Raw genomic sequence first — 26,251 nt, forward strand, 5'->3', positions numbered from 1 at the left:
AGTCAGATACATCAGTATTACAGTGGAGTAAAGGGAATTACAGAGGCATGAGAGAGGAGTTGGCCGGGATTGATTGGAAAAGAACACTGGCAGGAATGATGGCAGAGCAGCAATGGCTGGAATTTCTGGAAGCAATTCGGAAGGCACAGATAACATAGAGCTCATTCCAATAAAGACATTTTGACCCAAAATGTTATCACCATTCCCTATCCACAGATGTTGCCTGATTTGCTCTAGTTTCTACTACCTAACCATAAGACCATAAGATAAAAGAGCAGATTTAACATTTCTGCCCATTGAGTCTGTTCTGCTATTTCTTTACCCATTATCCTAATCTAAGTCCTCTTAAGGACTCCCTGCTTCCTAACCACTACCTGCCCCTCCACCTATCGTTGTATTGTCTGCAAACTCGGTCATGAAACCACCAGTTCCATTATCCAACTCATTGACAGATAAAATGAAAAGATGTGGTCCCAACTCTAACCCCTGTGGACTCCAGTAGTCAAACAGAAGAGGCTCCCCTTACTCCACTCTTTGCCTCCTGCCAGCCAGCCAATTCCTATCCATACTAGTACCTTTCCTGTAATACCATGGGCTCTTATCTTGCTTGTAGCCTCATGTGCGACACCTTGTCTAAGGCCTTCTGAAGATCTAAGTACACAACATCCACAGATTCTCCGTTGTCTAAACTGCCTATTATTTCCTCAAACCATATGGCAGGCACGATTAAAAAACCTTGGCCTACTTTATCATGAGCCTACAAGTACCCCGAAACCTCATCCCAAACCTCTTACCAACCATGGACGTTAGAATAACTAGTCTACAACTTCCTGTCTTGCTTCTCTCGCTCATTTACTGTTATTATTTCAGATCTGCAGCATCTGCAGGGACTGGTGGATTAAAATCATGTGCAACTTCTTCAGCATATTATTTTTAGTAACAGTTGGAAATAAATTTGCTCCATGCGTTAAAACACTCTGTGATGATGACTGTACAGTGAAATCTGCTTTTTAAAAATTGGTTCTGTTGAAGATCTGTTCTTATAAGAGATCTGGGTCTAGCATGTGGTCATAGAATATAGATATCTATCATCTATTTTAAGGAAATGTGTTGACATGCTTAAGCACTTATTGCATTTTAATTATAAATATTAGTGTAGGAAATTAGGAGGGTTCCCAAAAATAACAAATAGAAATAGTAGAATTTGATCATTTTTGTAACTTATCACAACTTAAGTATGTCCAAATCTCATTGAATATAACAAGTTAGGCATTAAATAACTGCTTATTTCAAAGAATCAAACTGACTAAATTTTATTATTTAAGTGGTTTTTCCAGGATGGTGCCTGTAATTTTTAGTAAGATTGATGAAATGAAAATACATTCATGCTGAAGTACAGATTAACCAACAGTCCCTTTATCAAAGTCATGGTCTGACGACTAGTTACTCTTTCTGTAGAGAACAAATGATATTTCAATTGTTTAAAAACTATGCACACAAACAATTTGTACAGTTTCCCCTTAAAACAAAATACACTAATCTAATAAACTGAACTACTTACATCTATGACATTTCATACTTATTTTTAAAATACAGTGCCTATAAAAAGCATTCACACCCCCTGGAAGTTCTAATTTTTTAAAAATCATTTTACAACATTGAATCACGGTGGATTTAATTTGGCTTTCTCAACACTGATCAACAGAAAAGACTCTATTGTGTCAAAGTGAAAAAATTGTGCAGATTGGTCTACATTTATTAGAATAATTAAACACAAAGTAACACAAACTCACCACCTTGTAAAAGCAATTTCCACATAAAAACCATTCTGGCTTCCACTTTAAATTTATATACATCAATCCAATTAATTGAATTATTTACATACATGTAATGGATATTGTTGGAAATTGTCCTGTGAATAGGTTAGGGTTAAATCAGGGTTGTCGTGGGATGCTGGGGTGGCACTGATCGAAGGGCCGGAAGGGCTGACTCTGCAGTGTGTCACTAGAGGATACAGCCCAAGCTGATCGCACCATGATATTTACCTATAGCCATGCAATGTTGTGTCTATGATTTTCCTTAGACTGATTATAATAAAGGTACATTCACACTGAAGTACAAATTAATTGAAGCTACGTTTATGCAGGCCATTCACTGACCGTTGACAACCAGAATCTGACAGATCATGTGAAACACTTCAGATTGTAAAATCACACTTCTTGCATTCAAACCATACTGGCTTCTAGCTTACATTTAAGTATGTCTTACCATTAACTCTACTATTAAGTCTATGGCACTATACACTTACATGGTAGACTGTCATAGCTGTCATAATCCACAAGCTCTGAAACAGGAATGAGAGTTAAAAACTTCAGTGTAGATGAAGAACAATATAACTAGAAGAATATTGGTGGAATTGAGTTTAGCCAAACGATAATAATTATGTAATATTAAAATAATTACTACATTTCCAGAATTCAATAATGTTTTATATAATCTAATGCTTTTCCTGTTCACAGACCTTCTTTATCTTCCACAGACGCTGGCTGACCTGCTGATAGTTGTCAGTATTTTCTGTTTTTATTTCAGATTTCCAACATACAGGATGTGTTTTGATTTTATTTTCAATGACATACAGACTGATGGATGCACAAGATTGTAGTAGATTATATTTTAAAAATGGTAGTTAATGGGCCTGGACATACTGTTCGTGTTAAACACCCAATAAGTAGTGACTGTGTAGTGCAACCAACTTTTAATAATTGGGTCTGTTCTATTTCACTTCCTGTAAGAAATCTACTAGCATGTGGTCCTAAAGTGCTGAGAGCACAGATCTCCATCAGTTTTTAAGGATGCCGTTGATGTGTCCAAATTTTTAATCACAATTTGAATTTAAATTTAATCACAGTCAAGCCATTGATGCCCTGTTGGAATTCCTATGAATAATCTCTTGTTTCTGTCTCTGCCTGGGAGTCTGTCACTCACTGCACCTTTGTTCAATCATTGCGACAGTAAACTCTTTCGAATTAACAAAGTCATTTGTATTTGACAAAGAAACTGTTGAATTTGGGATATAAGAAAAAGAGTCCATATTTAACAGATGACTGTCAATTTGAACCAATTATCTGACAGACACAATAAATACAAATTAAAATGGTTTGTTGTCATCTTTGTTCAAAAACATACTTGTAATCGGGTAATTAAACTCTGTCAAGTTATTCTCTCTCAAAACATGAGAATCATACACTTTACAGAAACATAACTAGATTAGGAAGGGTAATTTAAATTGAGCACCTCTTTGAACTAAGTATTTGACTGTATAATTCACAGTGTTTCACTCAGTGTTGTGCCTATGAGAGTTTTGTGTACTTGTAATGAGAATGTGTTCCCACTAAGGTAAAGATGCAGAGCGGAAACAGCACCTCCTTTATTCAGATCATCAACTAACAATGACTCACAGTGTCCGGATGCAACAAAACATCAATACTGATAGGCAAACACGAGGAAATCTGCAGATGCTGGAAATTCAAGCAACACACACAAAGTGCTGGTGGAAAGCAGCAGGCCAGGCAGCATCTACAGGGAGAAGTACAGTCAACAATTTGGTTTTGCTGAATTTCTGCTCTTGTAAGAGATATGTTTCTAGCATGATGGTGTAGAGAAGGACTGTGTTGGTGTGTTCATGTCTTCAAATGACATTTTAAATATAATTATTTGCTGCATAGAATAAGGTGTATTGCAAATAAAATAGAATAATTTGATGGACCTCTTTTGTGAAATATTGTGGTTCAAGGACAACAAGCAGTAAAGATGACCAAAACCCATGGGATCAAAAGAAAAATCATTAGAATTGGAAGCATAACAGAAACTGCTTACATGAACCAGTCAAGCGCCTGATAGCGTAAATTGATATCAATTAAAATAGTTCACCTCATGTTGTTCTGGTGAGTTTCCTTAAAATTCATGTTCTGACAATGCATTTTCTTTATTCAGGCATTGACTAACCAGAGCCTGAATATAACCATTTGCCTATGATATAATTAAGTTCTAGAAAGCATTCTACACACAGAAAAATGTCAATTGCTTTCCATTAAAATTAACTATAATTAGCTGAAATATTTACGTATAGGATGCAATCCTGCAGAAATCCTTCTGCGTTGACCGTGGAATAGCCCTGCATTAGAAAAGAAAGTAATAAAAGTTGGATTATTTTCTGTGCGATGTTCTGGATATCCCACATTTGCAGTTTCTCTTGTGTTTCATCAATGTTTACATAACTTATGACAGTATGACTATAGAATGATATTGCAATCATTTATTGGCTCCATGCTTTTGATGGTTTGAGAAAAAACAACATTAATCTGAAGCCAATGGAATAATCCATATTCAGTAATGACAGATCCCACATAAGAATACATATATCAATCTGAAATCATTTAACTAAATAGTTCAGATTTTCACTTTCTAAGTGTGATGCTCTTTCCTTTTTCAGGAACATAAGACCAAAAGACACAGCAGCAGAATAAGGCCATTCAGCCCATTGAGTCTGCTCCAGCATTCAAACACGGCTGATTTATTATCCCTCTCAGTCCCATTCTCCTGCCTTTTCCCCACAACCTTTGACATCTACTATGAAGAATCCATAATCCTCTAATTTAAATATACAGAATAACTTAGCCTCTACAGGTGTCTGTGGTAAAGAATTCCAGAGATTCACTACCCACTGGCTGGAGAAATTCTTCCGGTCCTAGTTTCCCCCAATATAGGAAATATCATCTACACTTCCACTCTATCTATGTCTTTCAATATTCGATAATTTCAATGAGATCCCTCTCCTCATTCTTCTCATCTCCACCGAGTACAGGCGCTGAGCCATCAAATACTCCTCATACCTTAACCCTTCCAGTTCCAGGATCATTCCCATGAGCCTCCTCTGGACTCTCTCCAATGCCAGCAATTCTTTAGAAGAAACATAGAAAGATAGAAAACCTACAGCACAATACAGGCCCTTTGGTCCACAAAGCTGTGCCAAACATGTCCGTACCTTAGAAATTACCTAGCATTACCCTTAGCCCACTATTTTTCTGGCATATATGTACTTGTTCAGGAGTCTCTTAAAAGACCCTATCGGATCTGCCTCCACCACTGTCGCCACCAGCCCATTCCACGCACTCACCACTCTTTGCGTATAATACTTACCCCTGACATCTCCCCTGTACTGACTTCTAAGCACCTTAAAGCTGTGCCCTCTTGTGTTAGCCATTTCAGCCCTGGGAAAAAGCCTCTGACTATCCACATGATCAATGCCTCTCATCATCTTATACACCTCTATCAGGTCACCTCTCATCCTCTGTCACTCCAAGGAGAAAAGGCCAAGTTCACTCAACCTATTCTCATAAGGTATGCTCTCTAATCCGGGAAAAATCCTTGTAAATCTCCTCTGCACCCTTTCTATGGTTTCCAAATCCTTCCTATAGTGGGACAACCAGAAGTGAGCACAGTACTCCATGTGGGATCTGACCAGGGTCCTATATAGCTGCAACATTACCTTTCAGCTCCTAAACTCAATCTCACGACTGATGAAGGCCGATGCACCGTATGCCTTATTAACCACAGAATTAACCTGCGTAGTTGCTTCAAGCATCCTCTGGACACGGACCCCAAGATCCCTCTGATCCTCCACACTGCCAGGAGTCTTACCATTAATACTATATTCTGTCATCATATTTGACCTACCAAGATGAACCACCTCACACTTATCTGTGTTGAACTCCATCTTCCACTTCTCAGCCCAGATTTGCATTCTTATCAATGTCCTGCTGTAACCTCTGACAGCCCTCCATACCATCCACTACACCTCTAACTTCTGTCTCATCAACAAGTTTATGAACCCATCCCTCCACTTCCTCATCCAGGTCATTTATAAAAATCACGAAGAGTAGGGGTTCCAGAACAGATCCCTGGGGCACACCACTGGTCACTGACCTCCATGCAGGACATGACCTGTCTACAACCACTCTTTGCCTTCTTTGTGCAAACCAGTTCTGGATCCACAAAGCAATGTCCCCTTGGATCCCATACCTCCTTAATTTCTCAATAAGCCTTGCAAGGGGTACCTTATCAAATGCCTTGCTGAAATCCATATACACTACATTCACCTCTCCAGCTTCATCAAAGTGTTTAGTCACATCCTCAAAATATTCAATCAGGCTTGTAAGGCATGACCTGCCTTTGAGAAAGCCATGCTGACTACTCCTGATCATATTATACCTCTCCAAATGTTCATAAATACCAGCTCTCTGGATCTTTTCCATCAACTTACTAACCACTGAAGTAAGATTCTCTGGTCTATAATTTCCTGGACTATCTCTACTCCCTTTATTGAATACTGGAACAACATCCACAACCCCCACAACACTCCAATCCACTGGAACCTCTCCCGTCCCTATTGATGACACAAAGATCATCGCCAGAGGCTCAGCAATCTCCTCCCTCACCTCCCACAGTAGCCTGGGGTATATTTCATCCGGTCCCAGTGACTTATCCAACTTGATGCTTTCCAAAAGCTCCAGCACATCCTGTTTCTTAATGTCTACATGCTCAAACTTTTTTTTTTGTAATTTATTTTGTATTGAAGTTCATCATTGCCTGGGCAGTATATTAATTTTAATAGATTCAATCCTTGAACTGAGACTAAAAAAAGGAATCAGGTTCCATCTTGCCACATCTTCCTTAATTTTTTATATATAGGCAATAATTGCATTCTGATAATTTTGCCATATCTTTTGGCTTAACGATGCCCAAATATTTGAAAGACTCTTTGCCATGCCCAGGGATATCTACTTTCAATTTCTCTTGGTGGGCTATAGTTATATGAAAATAATTGGGTTTTATCTGTGTTGATCTTGAATCCTGATAATTGACCATATTGTTCAAAGGATTGCATCAATTTAGGTAAAGAGTATGTTGGTTGCCCTAGATAGATCAAAATGTCATCCGCGTAACAAGCCAATTTATGCTCTGTCCCTTTAATAGTAATTCCCCTGATATCTTCATTTTGTCTGATGTATTGAGCTAATGGTTCCAGATATAATGTGAAGAGTAGCGGTGACCATGCACAACCCTGTCTTGTGCCCCTTTCTAGGGTAAGACTATTTGATAAATATCCATTGATTTTAATCCTAGCAGTAGGGTTGTCATATAGTGCCTGTATGGTTTTAGTTTTAATAATTGTGTCATGCAAACCAAATCTATGTAAAACTGTGTAAAGAAAATTCCAATTAACTGAATCAAATGCCTTTTCAGCGTCCACTATTGCTTCGATTTTATTTTTTTGTATATGATCCATAACGTGAAGTGCCCTTCATATATTGTCTTGTGTTTGATGTTGTTGTATAAAACCTGTCTGATCTTTATGCATCAGTATGAGTAGAAACTCTTCTAATTGTTTGGCCATGATGGAGGTAAATAATCTATAACCTACATTAAGAACGGATATTGGTCTAAATGACCCACATTCCATTTTATCCTTGCTTTCTTTCGGTATAGCTGAGATTATCACTTCCTTCCAGCTGGGTGGCATTTGTGCTTCCAGTTCAGTGTGGGGAGCAAAACAGGAATTAACACATTTTTAAATTCTTTGTACCACTCTGCCGTATACCCAACTGATCCTGGTGACTTGCTTAGTTTAAGCCTACTAATTGCAGCTTTTAATTCAACTTCAGTTGTGTCAGCAGTCATTATTCTATTTTGTTCTTCGCTTAAAACGGGTAACTCCAGAGAATTCAGGAAGGTGTCAATTTGGGTTATGCTTCCTCCTGAAACTTTGGAATTTAGAGTTTTGTAAAACACTTCAGAAGCTTCTTGAATTTCACTTAGCTTATTTTTTTTTATCATTTTTGTTCTTGGATTCCTAATTCTATGAATTGTATTTTCTACTGTCTTTTTTTTTCAGTTTCTGTGCCAGTATTTCCATAAACTCTGTTCCACTATCATACTGATTCTGTTTCAGAAACATTAAATTTTTCCTGATTTCTTGCATAGCCAAACTATTAATTTCATTCCTATTTTTTTAAATTTTCCTTTAATGCATCCTGTGCCAAATTCAATTTGTGTTTTTTTCTAGTTCCTTCAGCCTATTTTGTAATTCCTCTAATGTTTTATTCCTTATTTTTTTCTTATATGAAGATATCACTATGATTTTCCTTCTTAAAACAGCCTTCAGAGTATCCCATAGAATGGGAGGTGAAACCTCTCCATTATCATTGAACTCTAAGTGAAAACCAATTTCTTTTTAAATTTGTTCCTTAAAGTAGGGATCATTGCGTGGACTTAAATTTAGTTTTCAAGTAGTATTCTTTGGTTGTAGGTCAAAATCAACAGATAACTATATAGGTGCATGGTCACTTACATCTATTGTCCCAATTCCACAGGTGTTTGTTTTGTCTTTGTCTTTTCCAAATGTTATGAAATAGTCTATTCTTGTAGAAACAGAATGGGGGGGGGGGGGGTGGACGGACAGAATAACAAGTGTAATCCCTTCTGTTGGGGAAGTGGTCCCTCCATATATCAATTAGACCAACATTCTCAAAAAGTGTATTAGCTTTCTTATGTAAGGATTTTGTTTCATAGGTTTTTCTATTGGAAGAGTCTAACTTTGGTTGTAATTGTAACTTTAAGACTCCCTCACATATCAGGAGACCTTCTGTTTCCGTTACCATAATATCAGTAATTTTCTGAAAGAAACTACTATCGCTTCCTGGGGGTGCGTATATATTCAATAGAGTAACTGAATTTCCATCTATATTCTCTCTTACCAGAATATATCTGCGCTCCTTACCTCCTATTTCAAATACATTTTTAAAATTTAGATTGCTTGAGATAAGAATAGCAACTCCTCTCCTATGTCCTGATTCATATGATGAGAAAAATAAATTAATGAAGCCCATTCTCTTTAGTTTTCTATGTTCATTATCACTTAAGTGAGTTTCCTGTAAATATACTACATGGGCTTGTTCTTTTTTCATTTTGGATAGAATTCTACTACTCTTGATTGGATTTAGCAGCCCATTGACATTAAATGAAATAAATTTTACCTTGTGTATTTATCTGTCAATGTATCATTGAACTTAGCAGAATAAAACTTAATCAATCTACTCCCTAAACAAATAAGAACCAAGAAACACGAATAATTTAAAAAAAAGGCAGTGAAGGTGTGATTCGAAGGCTGAGGTCTTTAGTAGATGACTCTGGGTTGAGCTGGAGGAAATGTCTAGCTGTGTGGGATAACCCTTCCTACCTGTGAGTTGAGGGCCCCCATTGCAGTACCCATAAAAGTAAGTGAACAAATCTATGTCCATTACACAGAAAAGATTTCCCTGTGTATTCCTCCCATATATATATTCTCATTTAGGTGGGGGAAAAGGAGTGAATGAATGAATAAAAAAGAATAATTGAGTAACATAGAATTCACATTATAATAAGTATTTCTTCAGATAGATATAGCACTGTCTATTTTTACTTCCGTTTAGCTTATCAACACTTTTAAAGTTAGTCAAACCTTATGGCTCTTCTGGAGGGGGTGGGGGCTGTCTTCAGAGAACTCACAGTCTCTTCCTGATATGCTTCTCTCGCCCTCCTCCCATCCCGTGATTTCTCAATTCTCTCACTATTTCCCAAGCAGAACAGAAAACTGCTCAGTCAGGTTTTCCCTCGGTTTGATCACGCTGACGGGCAACCCTCTGGCCTTCATGTCTGTAGTCACCTCTTCCACTGTCCGATACAGTTGCATCCCATCCTCATAAAACACTTGCAGTTTAGCAGGGTACGGAGTTTGGAATCTAATCTTTCCTTGCTTTAATATTTGCTTTACTTCAGAGTATTCTTTACGTTTCTGCAGGACCACCGGGGGGTAATCATGATCGAAATATATTAATTTCCTATCCAAAAACACCCTCTTCTTTCCCCAGACCCTTTGTAGAATCTCCGCATTGGCATTGTATTGAAAGAATCTAATTACTATTGTGTGTGGCTTATCTTTTCTGTCTACAGTAGACTGTGGGGCAAGCGCACGATGCACCCGCTCAGTTTCAAGCTCCATAGTCAAAGGAATTTCCAGCGCATCCCGCAGCAAATTTCTTACAAACTCCATCTTAGACAAACCCTCCGCTTCTTCGGGAACATTGTATATCCTGATATTTTTCTGTCGTGATCTTCCCTCAAGGTCAAGCAGTTTACTTTCTTGTTGATTTAATATTTTAATCATCTTACTTAGTATCTGTTCCACGTTTTGCAAGCTATTTTCCACCTTCTCAATTCGTGTCTCTGCCACGCTATTTTTCTATTAACGTTGGCAAGCTCTGACTTGATATCATTTAGTTGCTGTTTTCTATCTTTTTGGAATCCCCTATCTCTTCCAGAATTTTTATCATATTTGCCACTTCTCCTGAACGAGGCCCATCGTCAGCCTCGCTACTACGTGTTCGGGTAGGAGAGCCGCTCATTGCATCCCTCTCGCCCACAGGCTCCGCAGTGATGCTTTTTAAATGTCTATTCTTTTTCCCCATTCTTGCCCCCCTTATCAATTCAGATATTTTCAAAAGATCTTATATTTGATGGATTAATGGGGCAAAATGCGTGTTTTTCCAGAGGAGCTATTGACTTAAACTACCATTCTGGACAATGACATCACCGGAACCATGCTCAAGGTTTTCAATCCATTGTAAGTCATCCCTACAATCGCCAAGATCCTTTTCTGTAGTGAGTACTGAAGTGAAGTACTGCTATCTCCTCTGGTTCCATACACACTTTTCCACTGTCACACTTGATTGGTCCTATTCTCTCACATCTTATCCTCTTGCTCTGCACATACTTGTAGAATGCCTTGGGGTTTTCCCTAATCCTGTCAGCCAAGGCCTTCTCATAGTCTCTTCTAACTCTCCTTATTTCTTTCTTAAGCTCCCTCCCGTTAGCCTTATAATCTTCTAGATTTCTATTATTACTTAGTTTTTTTTAACCTTTTGTAAACTCCTCTTTTCTTCTTGACTAGATTTACAACAGATCTGACTAGATTCTTGACTTGATTTTGTACACTAGGGTTCCTGTACCCTACCATCCTTTCCCTGTCTCATTGGAACGTACAGAACTCCACACAAGTATCCCCTGAACATTTGCCACATTTCTTCCATACATTTCCCTGAGAACATCCGTTCCCAATTTATGCCTCTAAGTTCTTGCCTGATAGCCTCATATTTCCCCTTACTCCAATTAAATGATTTCCCAACTTGACTGTTCCTATCCCTCTCCAATACTATGGTAGAGGAGGTAGAATTGTGATTACTATCTCCAAAATGCTCTCCCACTGACACCTGACACCTGACCAGGTTCATTTCTCAATACCAGATCAAGTACAGCCTCTCCTCTTGTAGGCTTGTCTACATATTGTGTCAAGAAACTTTCCTGAACACACCTAACAAACCCCACCCCATCTAAACCCCTTGCTCCAGGGGCATGCCAATTGATATTTGGGTAATTAAAATCTCCCACCACGACAACCCTGTTATTACACTTTTCCAGATTTTGTCTCCCTATTGGGAGATCCATAAAAAACACGCAGTAGAGTTATTGACCCCTTCCTGTTCCTAACTTCCACTCACAGAGACTCAGTAGACAATCCCTCCATGTTTTCCTCCTTTTCTGGAGCCCTGACACTATCTCCAATCAGCAGTGCCACGCCCCCACCTCTCCTTCCCTGTCCTTTCTGAAACACCTAAAGCCTGGCATTTGAAGTAACCATTCCTGCCCCTGAGCCATCCAAGTCTCTGAAATGGCCACAACATCACAGCTCCAAGTACTGATCCAGGCTCTACGCTCATCTGCTCTGTTCAGGATGCTTCTTGCGTTAAAATAGACGCATCTCAAGCCATCGGTTTGAGCGCATCCCTTCCCTATCACCTGCCTATCCTCCCTCACACACTGTCTCCAAGCTTTCTCTATTTGTGAGCCAACCACCTCTTCCTCCATCTCTTCAGTTTGGTTCCCACCCCCCAGCAATTCTAGTTTAAACTCTCCCCAATAGTCTTAGCAAACTCCCTGTAAGGATATTTGTCCCTCTGGGATTCAAGTACAACCTGTCCTTTTTGTATAGGTCATTCCTGCCCCAGAAGAGGTCCCAATGATCCAGAAGTCTGAACCCCTGCCCCCTGTTCCAATCCCTCAGCCATGCACTTATACTCCACCTTGCTCTATTCCTATTCTCACTGCCACGTGGCACAGCCCATAATCCTGAGACAACTACCTTTGTGATCCTGTCTCTCAACTTCCTTCCTTACTCCCTGTAGTCTGCTTTCAAGACCTCTTCCCTTTTCCTACCTATGTCATTGGTACCAATGTGTACCATGACTGGCTGTTCTCCTTCCCACTTCAAGATATCATGGATGTGATCAGAAACATCCCGGACCTTGGACCTGGCAAGACGAAGGGAGGTGGAGTCTGCCTACTGATCAACACTGTGTGGTGCTCAGACACAGTGGCACTGACAAGCTCCTGCAGTCCGGACCTGGAACATCTGTTGGTGAAGTGTCGTCCTTATTATCTGCCATGGGAATTCGCCTCGGTAATTCGGACAGCTGTCTACATTCCCCCCAGGCGGACGTGGAGTGTGCTGTGAATACACTGTATGCCACATCAGTGAACGTGAGACCAGGCTTTGCTCATTACAGCCGGGGACTTTAACCAGTCCAACCTCAGAAAAGCACTGCCAATGTTATACCGACATGTCTCCTGCTCCACTAGAGGCCCAATTATACTTGACCACTGCTAGACAGCAGTCAAGGATGCCAACCGTTCCATCCAATGACCTCACTTTGGAAAATCGGACCATCAGGCCGTACTCCTCCTCCTGGCTTACAAACAGACACTGAAGCGGGAGGTCATGGTGTTGAAAGTGGTGTTGCGTTGGACAGAGGAAACGGATGAGGTCCTCCATGACTGCTTTGAATCGGTGGACAGGTTAGTATTCAAGGACTTGGCAGCTAACCTCGATGAGTATGCCTCAGCTGTCATGGACTTTATCTTGAAATGCACAGAGGACTGTGTGTCTTGCAAGACGATCCGGGTATTCCCTAATCGGAAGCCTTGGATGAATTATGAGGTCCAGTCCCTTTTGAAGGCTAGAGCTGTGGCTTTTAGGTCCGGAGATACCAGTCGCTACGTGGAATCCAGGCGTGAACTCTGGAAAGCCATTAAGGGCGCCAAGAGACAATATCGAGGCAAGTTGGAAGCCCAGACTAACCAGAGGGATGCCAGTAGATTATGGCAGGGTCTAAATGAGATCACTGGGTGTAAAGAAAAGGCTGGGAAAATCAATAACTGTAGCGCTTCTCTTCCTGATGAACTTAACGTATTTTACGCAAGATTCGAACAGAAGAGGAGCGTCCCACCCCCTCTGGATGAACCGGACCTGATGGCATCGAGATTCATTGTCACTGAGGAAGACATTGGAAGAGCCTTCTTGAAGATAAATCCAAGGAAGGCGACGGGCCCAGATGGCGTCCCGGGACGGGTTCTCCAGGCCTATGCAAGCGAGCTAGCTGGAGTGTTTGCTGACATCTTCAACTGCTCCCTGCTTCAGTCTAAGATCCCCTCGTGTTTTAAGAAGGCAACGATAATCCCGGTGCCGAAGAAAAGCAAGGTGGCATGCCTGAATGACTACCGACCTGTGGCTCTCACATCAATTGCTATGAAGTGCTTCGAACCATTGGTTATGGCACACATCAACCATAACCTACCGGTCAACCTCGACACTTTGCAATTTGCCTACCGGAGCAACAGGTCAACGGCAGATGCCATCTCTCTGGCACTACATTCCTCCTTAGAACACCTGGAGAATAAAGACGCATATGTAAGGCTCCTTTTCATTGACTACAGCTCTGCCTTTAATACCATCATTCCAAATAAACTGATTCCTAGGCTCCAGAACCTGGGTCTCAGCACTCAGATCTGCAGCCGGATCTTCAACTTGCTCACAGACAGGGCCCAGGCTGTAAAAATAGGGGACAAGCTCTCCTCTACAATCACTCTGAGCACTGGTGCCCCACAAGGCTGTGTACTTGGCCCCCTGCTGTACTCACTGTACACCCATGATTGTGTAGCCAAGTTTCCATCGAACTCAATATATAAGTTTGCTGATGACACCACAATTGTAGGCCGTATCTTGGGTAATGATGAGTCTGAGTACAGAGAGGAAATTAAGAACCTGGTGGGATGGTGGGAAGACAATAACCTATCCCTCAACGTCAGCAAGATGAACGAATTGGTTGTTGACTTCAGAAGGAGTAGCGGACCGCATAACCCCATCTACATCGGTGGTGCACAGGTGGAACAGGCCAAAAGTTTTAAGTTCCTCGGGCTGAATATCACAAATGACCTGACTTGGTCTAATCAAGCAGAGTCCACTGCCAAGAAGGCCCACCAGCGCCTTTACTTCCTGAGAAAGCTGAAGAAATTTGGCCTGTCCCCTAAAACCCTCATTGTAGAAAGTATTCTTCTAGGGTGCATCACAACCTGGTATGGAAGTTGTCCTGTTAAAGACCGGAAAAAGCTGCAGAAGATTGAGAATATAGCCCAGCACATCACACAAACTAATCTTCCATCCTTGGACGCACTTTACACTACACGTTGTCGGAGCAGTGCTGCCAGGATAATCAAGGATAAGTCCCATCCAGCCAACACACTTTTTGTCCCACTTCCCTCCGGGAGAAGGTTCAGGAGCATGAAGATTTGTATGGCCAGATTTGGGAACAGCTTGTGATAAGACTGCAGAACGGATCCTGACCTGGATCTGGGCCGTACCTTCCAAGCATCCAGACCTGACTTGCACTACCGTACTTTCCCTTTTCTATTTTCTAATTATGCTTTATAATTTAAATTTTTATTATATTTACTTTGATTTGTACTTCAGGGAGCGCAAAGTGCAGAAACAAATATCACTGTGGTGATTGTACTCTCTAATATCAATTGTTTGGTGACAAAGTATTTGTATTTGTAAACCCTGGCACCTGGGAGGTGAATGACCATCTGTGCTTCTTTCCTGCGTCCACAGAATCGCCTGTCTGACCCTCTAACTATAGAGTCCCCTATCACTGCTGCCATCCTCTTCCTTTCCCTACCCTCTGAGCCACAGGGCCAGACTCTTTGCCAGAGGCACGGCCACTGTTGCTTCTCCCAGGTAGGCCTACACTTCCCAACGGTACTCAAATAGGAGTACTTATTGTCAAGGGGTGCAGCCACAGGGGTGCTCTCTAGCCTGTGACTTCTGCCCTTATCTGTCTCCCCAGGCCCCATTGTGACTACCTGCCTATAACTCCTGTCTATCACCTCCTCACTCTCCTTGACCAGACAAATGTCATCGAGCTGCATTTCCAGTTCCCTAACGTGGTCCCTAAGGAGCTGCAGCTCGGCGCATCTGGCGCAGATGTGGCCGTTTGAGAGCATGGGAGTCTCCTGGACATCCCACATCTGACACTGAGCACAGAACACCAGCTTTCTCAGATAAGAGGCCAAAATTACTCATAATATTCCACATGTAGTCTAGTCAATGCCTTACAAAGCCTTATCATTACATTCCTGTTTTTATATAGCAGTCCAATCCTAATCTAGTTACTATGTTACTACATACTAGTTACTGTAGTTAGTGTTAGTTACTAAGATAATGCCATGTGAATTGGATCAAGCCCATAACAGATTTAACAAGTTTGGCAGTTAAAAAGAGGATGATGCCAAGAATGGTTAATGTAGCTTTGGGAGAATGTAAAATGCTTGGAATATGCAAGTGATTTATATTTGACAAGGAAACTACTGTAATTGGGATAAAAAGGTGTCCCAACTTAATAGATGGCTGATTATTTAAACAAATCAAGCATCTAATTAATGAAAATTAATTAAGATGGTTTGACACAATGTTTGCAGAAATACCATACTTGCATCAATGTGTAATCAAGTAAGTAAAACCATTAAAGTCATTCTCTCTCTAAGCGTGAGATCCATATCTTTTACAGAAGAAACGTAAGTAGTTTTGGATTGGTAATTTGATTTGCTTCTATGAACTAAGTAATTATTTGACTGACTAAATGACAGTGGTTTACCCAGTGTTGTGCCTGTGAGTGTTTCCAAAGTCAATCTCAATTTCTGATTTCCACAGGGATCACACCCTACACTACTCCTTTGTCCATTCATCTCTCCCCACTGATCTCCCTCCTGGCATTTATCCTTGCGTGGAGCAAGTGCTACACCTGCCCCTACACCTCCTCCCTCACTACAATTTAGGGCCAAAACTGTCCTTCCAGATAAGGCGATCCTTCACCTGTGACTCTGTTGGGGTCATATACTGCATCCGGTGTGACCTCCTGTACATTGGTGAGACCCAACGTAGATTGAGAGACCACTTTGCAGGCACTTATGCTCCGTTGGCCAGAAAAAGTGGGATTTCCCGGTGGCCACCCATTTTAATTGCGCTTCCCATTCCGATTTCAACATGACATTTCATGGCCTCCTCTACTGGCCACACTCAGACTGGAGGAGCAGCACCTTAACTTCGGTCTGTGTAGCTTTCAACCCGACATTGATTTTTCAAACTTCCAGTAATCGCCTCCCCCTCCTTCACCATCTCGCTATTCTCTTTTCCCTCTCTCACATTATCACCTTACCTTCCCATTACATCCCTCTGGTGCTCCTCCCCCTTTTCTTTTTCCCATGGTCTTCTACCCACTCATCTCAGATTCCCTCTTCTCCAGCCCTTTATCTCTTTCACTAATCAACTTTCAGCTGCTTACTTCACTCCATTGGCTGGCTGGTGGCGCAATGGCATCAGCGCCAGACTCCGGAGTGAAGGTTCCCAAGTTCGAATCCAAGTCGGGCCACCCCGAGCATGCTTTCCATCCGTGCCGGGTTGAGTGTCGAGCTAGCCACTCGGCCTCGTGAAAAATACAGGGGTCGAGTCAGGAATGTTCATATCGTGACCTGGTTAATCTGAAAGGAGACCAATCCTGACACCACACGCCAGACAAGAATACCTGACTGTCTGGTGCGACACGCTAAAAAAAACTTCATTCCTCCCTCTCACCCTTTCAACTATGGCATACCACCTCATATGTTTTCCTCCCTTCTCCCCAACCCTCCTACTCTCATTTCTCCTTTTATCCCCAAACCTGATGAAATGACTAGGCCCAAAATGGTGACTGTTTACTCTTTCCTGTAGATACTATCTATTGGATTTCCATCATCTGCAGAGTTTTTGTGTATTTGCAATGAGAATGTGTTCACACTAAGGTAGAGATGAAGAGATGAAGCAGCACCTCCTTTATTCAAGCACTCAACTCACAACAAACTCAGTGTCTGGATGCAACAAAACATCAATATTGATTGGTAGGTGGACTCTCTGATTTCTACGACAACTAAAGCTTAGTTGATGCATCGCGGGATGTCAAATAGCAATAATTGGTAGTGCACTAATGAACGAAGGTAAATGGATGGTCATTGAGTTTGAAGTTATTCGTTCTCTGAAAGTAGCAACACTGATAGGTATGCAACATTATGTCTGGTTAGACCACACTTGGAGTGTCATGCTGTGGCACTATAGGAAGGATATGTTTGGGAATAATGGATCAGCTGATCATTTGTTCCGTATGTAAGTTATATGACAGCTGTGCAGGGTGGCAAGGAGATCTCCTGTGTTGTTTATTTTGGTGGTTACAGTACTGAGCCCTTTGACTGATGCCACACTCAGCAACCCCCAACAAAGCGGATTAATGCTAACCAAATCATGGGACAACTTACAATGACCAATTAAGCTACCCATAACACGAAGAAGCAGAAGTCAGCCATTCGGCCCATCGAATCTGCTCAGCCATTTTATCATGAGCTGTTCCATTCTCTCATTTAGTCCCACTCACCTGCCTTCTCACCATAACCTTTGATGCCCTGGCTACTCAGATACCTGTCAATCTCTGCCTTAATTACACTCGATGACTTGACCTCCACTGTTGCCCGTGGCAACAAATTCCACAGATTCACCACCCTCTGGCTAAAAAAATGTTTTTGCATCTCTGTCCTGAATGGGCACCCTTCAATCCTTAAGCCATGCCCTCTTGTACTAGACTCCCCCACCATGGGAAATAACTTTACCACATTCACTCTGTCCATGCCTTTCAACATTCGAAATGTTTCAATCAGGTCCCCCCTCATCCTTCTCAACTCCAAGGAGTACAGTCCAAGAGTGGTCAAACATTCTTCATATGTTAACCCTCTCATTCCCGGAATCATTCCAGTGAATCGTCTCTGAATCCTCTCCAAAGTCGGCACATCCTATCTTAAACAAGGAGCCCAAAACTGCACACAGTTTTCCAAGTGAGTTCTTACCAGTGCCTTATAGAGCCTCAACATCACATCTCTGCTCCTATACTCTATTCCTCTAGAAATGAATACCAACATTGCATTCTCCTTCTTCACCACCGACTCAACCTGGAGGTTAACCTTAAGGGTATCCTGCACGAGGACTCCCAAGTCCCGTCGCATCTCAGCACTTCGAATTCCCTCGTCATTTAAATAATAATCTGCCCATTTATTTCTACTACCAAAGTGCATGACCATACACTTTCCGACATTGTATTTCATTTGCCACCTCTTTGCCCATTCCCCCAATCTATCCAAGTCTCTCTGCAGACTCTGTTTCCTGAGCACTACCGACCCCTCCACCTATCTTTGTATCATCAGCAAACTTAGCCACAAAGCCATCTATTCCATAATCCAAATCGTTGACATACAACATAAAAATAAGCGGCCCCAACACGGACCCCTGTGGAACACCACTGGTAACCGGCAGCCAACCAGAATGGGATTCCTTTATTCCCGCTCTCTGTTTCCTGCCAATCAGCCAACGCTCTATCCGGGTATGTAATCTCTCCGTAATTCCATGGGCTCTTATCTTCTCATACCCAGTACGTCTTTGGACTTTGGGAGGAAACCGGAGTACCAGGGAGAACCTGCACATTCCATGGGGAGGACGTACAAAGAATGGCACCAGGAATGAACTGTGAACTCTGCAATGCCCCAGGCTGTAAGATCATCGTGCTATGCTACCATGGCTACCATGGCACCTTTAGACTGACACATAAAACAAAAGCAAAGTGGAATATGTTCTCAGACCACACACTAGAGAATATCATGATCTCACCATGATATTTACCCATATCCGTGCAATGTTGTGTCTATGATTTCCTAAGACTGATTATAATGAAGATACATTCACACGGAAGTACAAATTAATCAAAACCACCTTTATGCAGGCCATTCCCTGACCGTTGACTACCAGAATCGGACAGATCATGTGAAACACTTCAGGTTGTAACATCACACTCCTTGCATAAAACCATACTGGCTTCTAGCTTACATGTAGATATATTTGACTATTTAACTGTATTATTTACATTTATGACACTATACACTTACCAGGAATTTGTGGAGCAGCATGAACTGTATGAGGAAAGAGAGTTATAAACTTTAGAACAGCTTAAGACAATGTGATTAGAGAATATTATTGGAATTGTCTTTAATAAAACATCGAATTATGTAATATTAAAATATGTATTACATTTGCAAGATTCAGTGTCTAGTTTTATATAATTTAATGCTTCCTATTCCAAGGAAAGAACTTTGACCTGAAGTGTTAACATCGTTTCTCTTTCCACAGACGCTGGCTGACCTGCTGATAGTTGTCAGTATTTTCTGTTTTTATTTCAGATTTCCAACATACAGGATGTGTTTTGATTTTATTTTCAATGGGTTATAGTGATGAATGACTTTTTAAGCAGCTTATATATTTAAAATAGTAGGTAATGGCCTTGGACGTATGTGTTAAACTCACAATGTGATTATAACTGTGTTATGAAATGTAACAATGTAAAAAGAATTGGATGGGTATATGGACAGGAAAGGAATGGAGGGTTATGGGCTGAGTGCGGGCCAGTGGGACTAGGTGAGAGTAAGCGTATGGCACGGACTAGAAGGGCCGACATGGCCTGTTTCCGTGCTGTAATTGTTATATGGTTATATAGTTATCTGTACAATTTATTGTACACCCCACCTGCCTCCGGGTCCAACATATAATTGTCCGTAACTTTTGCCACCTCCAACAGGATCCCACTACCAAGCACATCTTTCCCTCTCCCCTCTTTCTGCTTTCTGCAGGGATCGCACCCCACGTGACTCCCTTGTCCACTCGTCCCCCCCATCCCTTCCCACCAATCTCCCTCCTGGCACTTATCCTTGTAAGCGGAACACCTGGCCTTACACTTCCTCCCTCACCACCATCCAGGGACCCACAAGTCCTTCCAGGTGAGGCGACACTTCACATGTGAGTTGGCTGGTGGGGTATACTGCGTCTGGTGCTCCTGTTGCGGCCTTTTATATATTGGTGAGACCCGACGCAGACTGGGAGACCATTTTTCTGAACACCGATGCTCTGTCCGCCAGAGAAAGGAGGATCTCCCAGTGGCCACACATTTTAATTCCATGTCCCACACTCAGGTTGGAGGAACAACACCTTATTTTCCATCTGGGTAGCCTCTGGCCTGATGGCATGAACATTGATTTTTCTAAATTCCGTTAATGCCCCTCCTCCCTTTCTTACCCTATCATTTATTTATTTATTTATTTGTTTGTTTGTTTATTATTCCCCCCTTTATTCTTTTTTTTTCTCTCTGCTCCTCTCACAATCACTCCTTGCTTGCTCTCCATCTCCCTCTGGAGCTACCCTCCCCCTTCCTTTCTCCCTAGTCCTCCCATCCCATGATCTTTTCCCTTCTCCAGCAGTGTATCCCTTTTGCCAATCAACTTTCCAGCTCTTGGCTTCATCCCACCCCCTCCTGTCTTCTCCTATCATTTCAGATCTCCACCTTCCCCTCCTACTTTCAAATCTCTTACTATCTTTTCTTTCAGTTAGTCCTGACGAAGGGTCTCGGCCCGAAACATCGACTGTACTTCTTCCTACAGATGCTGCCTGGCCTGCTGTGTTCCACCAGCATTTTCTGTGAATACTGATAGGTAGGTGGACTCCCTGATTTCTACCACAACTAAAGCTTAGTTGATGCATCGCGGGAAATCAAATGGCTATAATTGGTAGTGCAATGATGGAGGGTCATTGAGTTTGAAGTTATTCGTTCTCTGAAAGTAGCAACACTGATAGGTATGCAACATTATGTCTGGTTAGACCACACTTGGAGTGTCATGCTGTTGCACTATAGGAAGGATATGTTTGGGAATAATGGATCAGCTGATCATTTGTTCCGTATGTAAGTTATATGACAGCTGTGCAGGGTGGCAAGGAGATCTCCTGCATTGTTTATTTTGGTGGTTACAGTACTGAGCCCTTTGACTGATGCCACACTCAGCAACCCCCAACAAAGCGGATTAATGCTAACCTAATCATGGGACAACTTACAATGACCAATTAAGCTACCCATAACACGAAGAAGCAGAAGTCAGCCATTCGGCCCATCGAATCTGCTCAGCCATTTTATCATGAGCTGTTCCATTCTCTCATTTAGTCCCACTCACCTGCCTTCTCACCATAACCTTTGATGCCCTGGCTACTCAGATACCTGTCAATCTCTGCCTTAATTACACTCGATGACTTGACCTCCACTGTTGCCCGTGGCAACAAATTCCACAGATTCACCACCCTCTGGCTAAAAAAATGTTTTTGCATCTCTGTCCTGAATGGGCACCCTTCAATCCTTAAGCCATGCCCTCTTGTACTAGACTCCCCCACCATGGGAAATAACTTTACCACATTCACTCTGTCCATGCCTTTCAACATTCGAAATGTTTCAATCAGGTCCCCCCTCATCCTTCTCAACTCCAAGGAGTACAGTCCAAGAGTGGTCAAACATTCTTCATATGTTAACCCTCTCATTCCCGGAATCATTCCAGTGAATCGTCTCTGAATCCTCTCCAAAGTCGGCACATCCTATCTTAAACAAGGAGCCCAAAACTGCACACAGTTTTCCAAGTGAGTTCTTACCAGTGCCTTATAGAGCCTCAACATCACATCTCTGCTCCTATACTCTATTCCTCTAGAAATGAATACCAACATTGCATTCTCCTTCTTCACCACCGACTCAACCTGGAGGTTAACCTTAAGGGTATCCTGCACGAGGACTCCCAAGTCCCGTCGCATCTCAGCACTTCGAATTCCCTCGTCATTTAAATAATAATCTGCCCATTTATTTCTACTACCAAAGTGCATGACCATACACTTTCCGACATTGTATTTCATTTGCCACCTCTTTGCCCATTCCCCCAATCTATCCAAGTCTCTCTGCAGACTCTGTTTCCTGAGCACTACCGACCCCTCCACCTATCTTTGTATCATCAGCAAACTTAGCCACAAAGCCATCTATTCCATAATCCAAATCGTTGACATACAACATAAAAATAAGCGGCCCCAACACGGACCCCTGTGGAACACCACTGGTAACCGGCAGCCAACCAGAATGGGATTCCTTTATTCCCACTCTCTGTTTCCTGCCAATCAGCCAACGCTCTATCCAGGTATGTAATCTCTCTGTAATTCCATGGGCTCTTATCTTCTCATACCCAGTACGTCTTTGGACTTTGGGAGGAAACCGGAGTACCAGGGAGAACCTACACATTCCATGGGGAGGACGTACAAAGAACGGCACCAGGAATGAACTGTGAACTCTGCAATGCCCCAGGCTGTAAGATCATCGTGCTATGCTACCATGGCACCCACCTTTAGACTGACACATAAAACAAAAGCAAAGTGGAATATGTTCTCAGACCACACACTAGAGAATATCATGATCTCACCATGATATTTACCCATATCCGTGCAATGTTGTGTCTATGATTTCCTAAGACTGATTATAATGACGATACATTCACACGGAAGTACAAATTAATCAAAACCGCCTTTATGCAGGCCATTCACTGACCGTTGACTACCAGAATCGGACAGATCATGTGAAAAACTTCAGGTTGTAACATCACGCTCCTTGCATAAAACCATACTGGCTTCTAGTTTACATGTAGATATATTTGATTATTTAACTGTAGTATTTACATCAATGACATATCCACTTACCATATGCAGGACTGTGAATTCCAGCTGTATGAGGAAAGAGTTATAAACTTTAGAACAGCTATTTGATTATTTATCTGTATTATTTACATTTATGACACTATACACTTACCAGAAATGCGTGTAGCAGCATGAACTGTATGAGGAAAGAGAGTTATAAACTTTAGAACAGCTATTTGATTATTTATCTGTATTATTTACATTTATGACACTATACACTTACCAGGAATTTGTGGAGCAGCATGAGCTGTATGAGGAAAGAGAGTTATAAACTTTAGAATAGCTTAAGACAATGTGATTAGAGAATATTATTGGAATTGTCTTTAATAAAAAAATAAGAATTATGTAATATTAAAATATGTATTACATTTGCAAGATTCAGTGTCTAGTTTTATATAATTTAATGCTTCCCATTCCAAGGAAAGAACTTTGACCTGAAGTGTTAACATCGTTTCTCTTTCCACAGACGCTGGCTGACCTGCTGATAGTTGTCAGTATTTTCTGTTTTTATTTCATATTTCCAACATACAGGATGTGTTTTGATTTTATTTTCAATGGGTTATAGTGATGAATGACTTTTTAAGCTGCTTATATATTTAAAATAGTAGCTAATGGCCTTGGACGTATGTGTTAAACACACAATGTGATTATAACCGTGTTATGCAATGTACAATTTGGTTTTGCTGAATTTCTGCTCTTGTAAGAGATATGTTTCTAGCATGTTGATGGTGTAGAGAAGGACTGTGTTGGTGTGTTCATGTCTTCAAATGACATTTTAAATATAATTATTTGCTGCATAGAATAAGGTGTATTGCAAATAAAATAGAATAATTTGATGGACCTCTTTTGTGAAATATTGTGGTTCAAGGACAACAAGCAGTAAAGATGACCAAAACCCATAGGATCCAAAGAAAAATCATTAGAATTGGAAGCATAACAGAAACTGCTTACATGAACCAGTCAAGCGCCTGATAGCCTAAATTGATATCAATTAAAATAGTTCACCTCATGTTGTTCTGGTGAGTTTCCTTAAAATTCATGTTCTGACAATGCATTTTCTTTATTCAGGCATTGACTAACCAGAGCCTGAATATAACCATTTGCCTATGATATAATTAAGTTCTAGAAAGCATTCTACACACAGAAAAATGTCAATTGCTTTCCATTAAAGTTAACTATAATTAGCTGAAATATTTACGTATAGGATGCAATCCTGCAGAAATCCTTCTGCGTTGATTGCGGAGTCGCTCTGCATTAGAAAAGAAAGTAATAAACGGATTATTTTCTGTGCGTTGTTCTGGATATCCCACATTTGCAGTTTCTCTTGTGTTTCATCAATGTTTACATAACTTATGGCAGTATGACTATAGAATGATATTGCAATCATTTATTGGCTCCATGCTTTTGATGGTTTGAGAAAAAACACCATTAATCTGAAGCCAATGGAATAATCCATATTCAGTAATGACAGATCCCACATAAGAATACATACATCAATCTGAAATCAATTAACTAAATAGCTCAGATTATTCACTTTCTAAGTGTGATGCTCTTTCCTTTTTCAGGAACATAAGACAAAAGACACAGCAGCAGAATAAGGCCATTCAGCCCATTGAGTCTGCTCCAGCATTCAACCATGGCTGATTTATTATCCCTCTCAGTCCCATTCTCCTGCCTTTTCCCCACAACCTTTGACATCTACTATGAAAAATCCATAATCCTCTAATTTAAATATACAGAATAACTTAGCCTCTACAGGTGTCTGTGGTAAAGAATTCCAGAGATTCACTACCCACTGGCTGGAGAAATTCTTCCGGTCCTAGTTTCCCCCACTATAGGAAATATCATCTACACTTCCACTCTATCTATGTCTTTCAATATTCGATAATTTCAATGAGATCCCTCTCCTCATTCTTCTCATCTCCACCGAGTACAGGCGCTGAGCCATCAAATACTCCTCATACCTTAACCCTTCCAGTTCCAGGATCATTCCCATGAGCCTCCTCTGGACTCTCTCCAATGCCAGCAATTCTTTAGAAGAAACATAGAAAGATAGAAAACCTACAGCACAATACAGGCCTTTTGGTCCACAAAGCTGTGCCAAACATGTCCTTACCTTAGAAATTACCTCGGGTTACCCTTAGCCCACTATTTTTCTGGCATCTATGTAATTGTCCAGGAGTCTCTTAAAAGACCCTATTAGATCTGCCTCCACCACTGTCGCCAGCAGCCCATTCCACGCACTCACCACTCTCTGCGTATAATACTTACCCCTGACATCTCCCCTGTACTGACTTCTAAGCACCTTAAAGCTGTGCCCTCTTGTGTTAGCCATTTCAGCCCTGGGAAAAAGCCTCTGACTATCCACATGATCAATGCCTCTCATCATCTTGTACACCTCTATCAGGTCCCCTCTCATCCTCTGTCGCTCCAAGGAAAAAGGCCAAGTTCACTCAACCTATTCTCATAAGGTATGCTCTCTAATCCGGGAAAAATCCTTGTAAATCTCCTCTGCACCCTTTCTATGGTTTCCAAATCCTTCCTATAGTGGGACAACCAGAAGTGAGCACAGTACTCCATGTGGGATCTGACCAGGGTCCTATATAGCTGCAACATTACCTTTCAGCTCCTAAACTCAATCTCACGACTGATGAAGGCCGACGCACCATATGCCTTATTAACCACAGAGTCAACCTGCAAAGCAGAGTGTCCTATGGACTCGGACCCTAAGATCCCTCTGATCCTCCACACTGCCAAAAGTCTTACCATCAATACTATATTCTGTCATCATATTTGATCTACCAAAATGAACTACCTCACACTTATCTGGGTTGAACTCCATCTTCCAGTTCTCAGCCCAGATTTGCATCCTATCAATGTCCTGCAGTAACTTCTGACAGCCCTCCACACTATCCACAACACCCCCAACCTTTGTGTCATCAGCAAACTTACTAACCTATCCCTCCACTTCTTCATCCAGGTCATTTATAAAAATAACAAAGAGTAGGGGTCCCAGAACAGATCTCTGAGGCACACCACTGGTGACCGACCTCCATGCAGAATATGACCTGTCTACAACCACTCTTTGCCTTCCGT

General features: G+C 41.4%; 1 protein-coding gene across 1 annotated transcript in view; it reads right to left on the reverse strand.

Moving 5' to 3' along the window:
* The window catches only part of LOC132377870 (inter-alpha-trypsin inhibitor heavy chain H3-like), a 162,039-nt gene that overhangs the window by 39,582 nt on the left and 96,206 nt on the right, over positions 1 to 26,251 (reverse strand). The window contains exons 15-20 of the mRNA XM_059944307.1: positions 23,379 to 23,402; positions 23,268 to 23,291; positions 23,159 to 23,182; positions 19,504 to 19,527; positions 4,124 to 4,174; positions 2,309 to 2,344 (exon numbers count right to left, since the gene is read on the reverse strand). Of these exons, the coding sequence (XP_059800290.1) occupies positions 2,309 to 2,344; positions 4,124 to 4,174; positions 19,504 to 19,527; positions 23,159 to 23,182; positions 23,268 to 23,291; positions 23,379 to 23,402 (183 nt within the window). The remainder of the gene's footprint in view (positions 1 to 2,308; positions 2,345 to 4,123; positions 4,175 to 19,503; positions 19,528 to 23,158; positions 23,183 to 23,267; positions 23,292 to 23,378; positions 23,403 to 26,251) is intronic.

The sequence above is a fragment of the Hypanus sabinus genome, chromosome 19, assembly GCF_030144855.1.
Source record: "Hypanus sabinus isolate sHypSab1 chromosome 19, sHypSab1.hap1, whole genome shotgun sequence".
Lineage (NCBI taxonomy): Eukaryota > Metazoa > Chordata > Chondrichthyes > Myliobatiformes > Dasyatidae > Hypanus > Hypanus sabinus.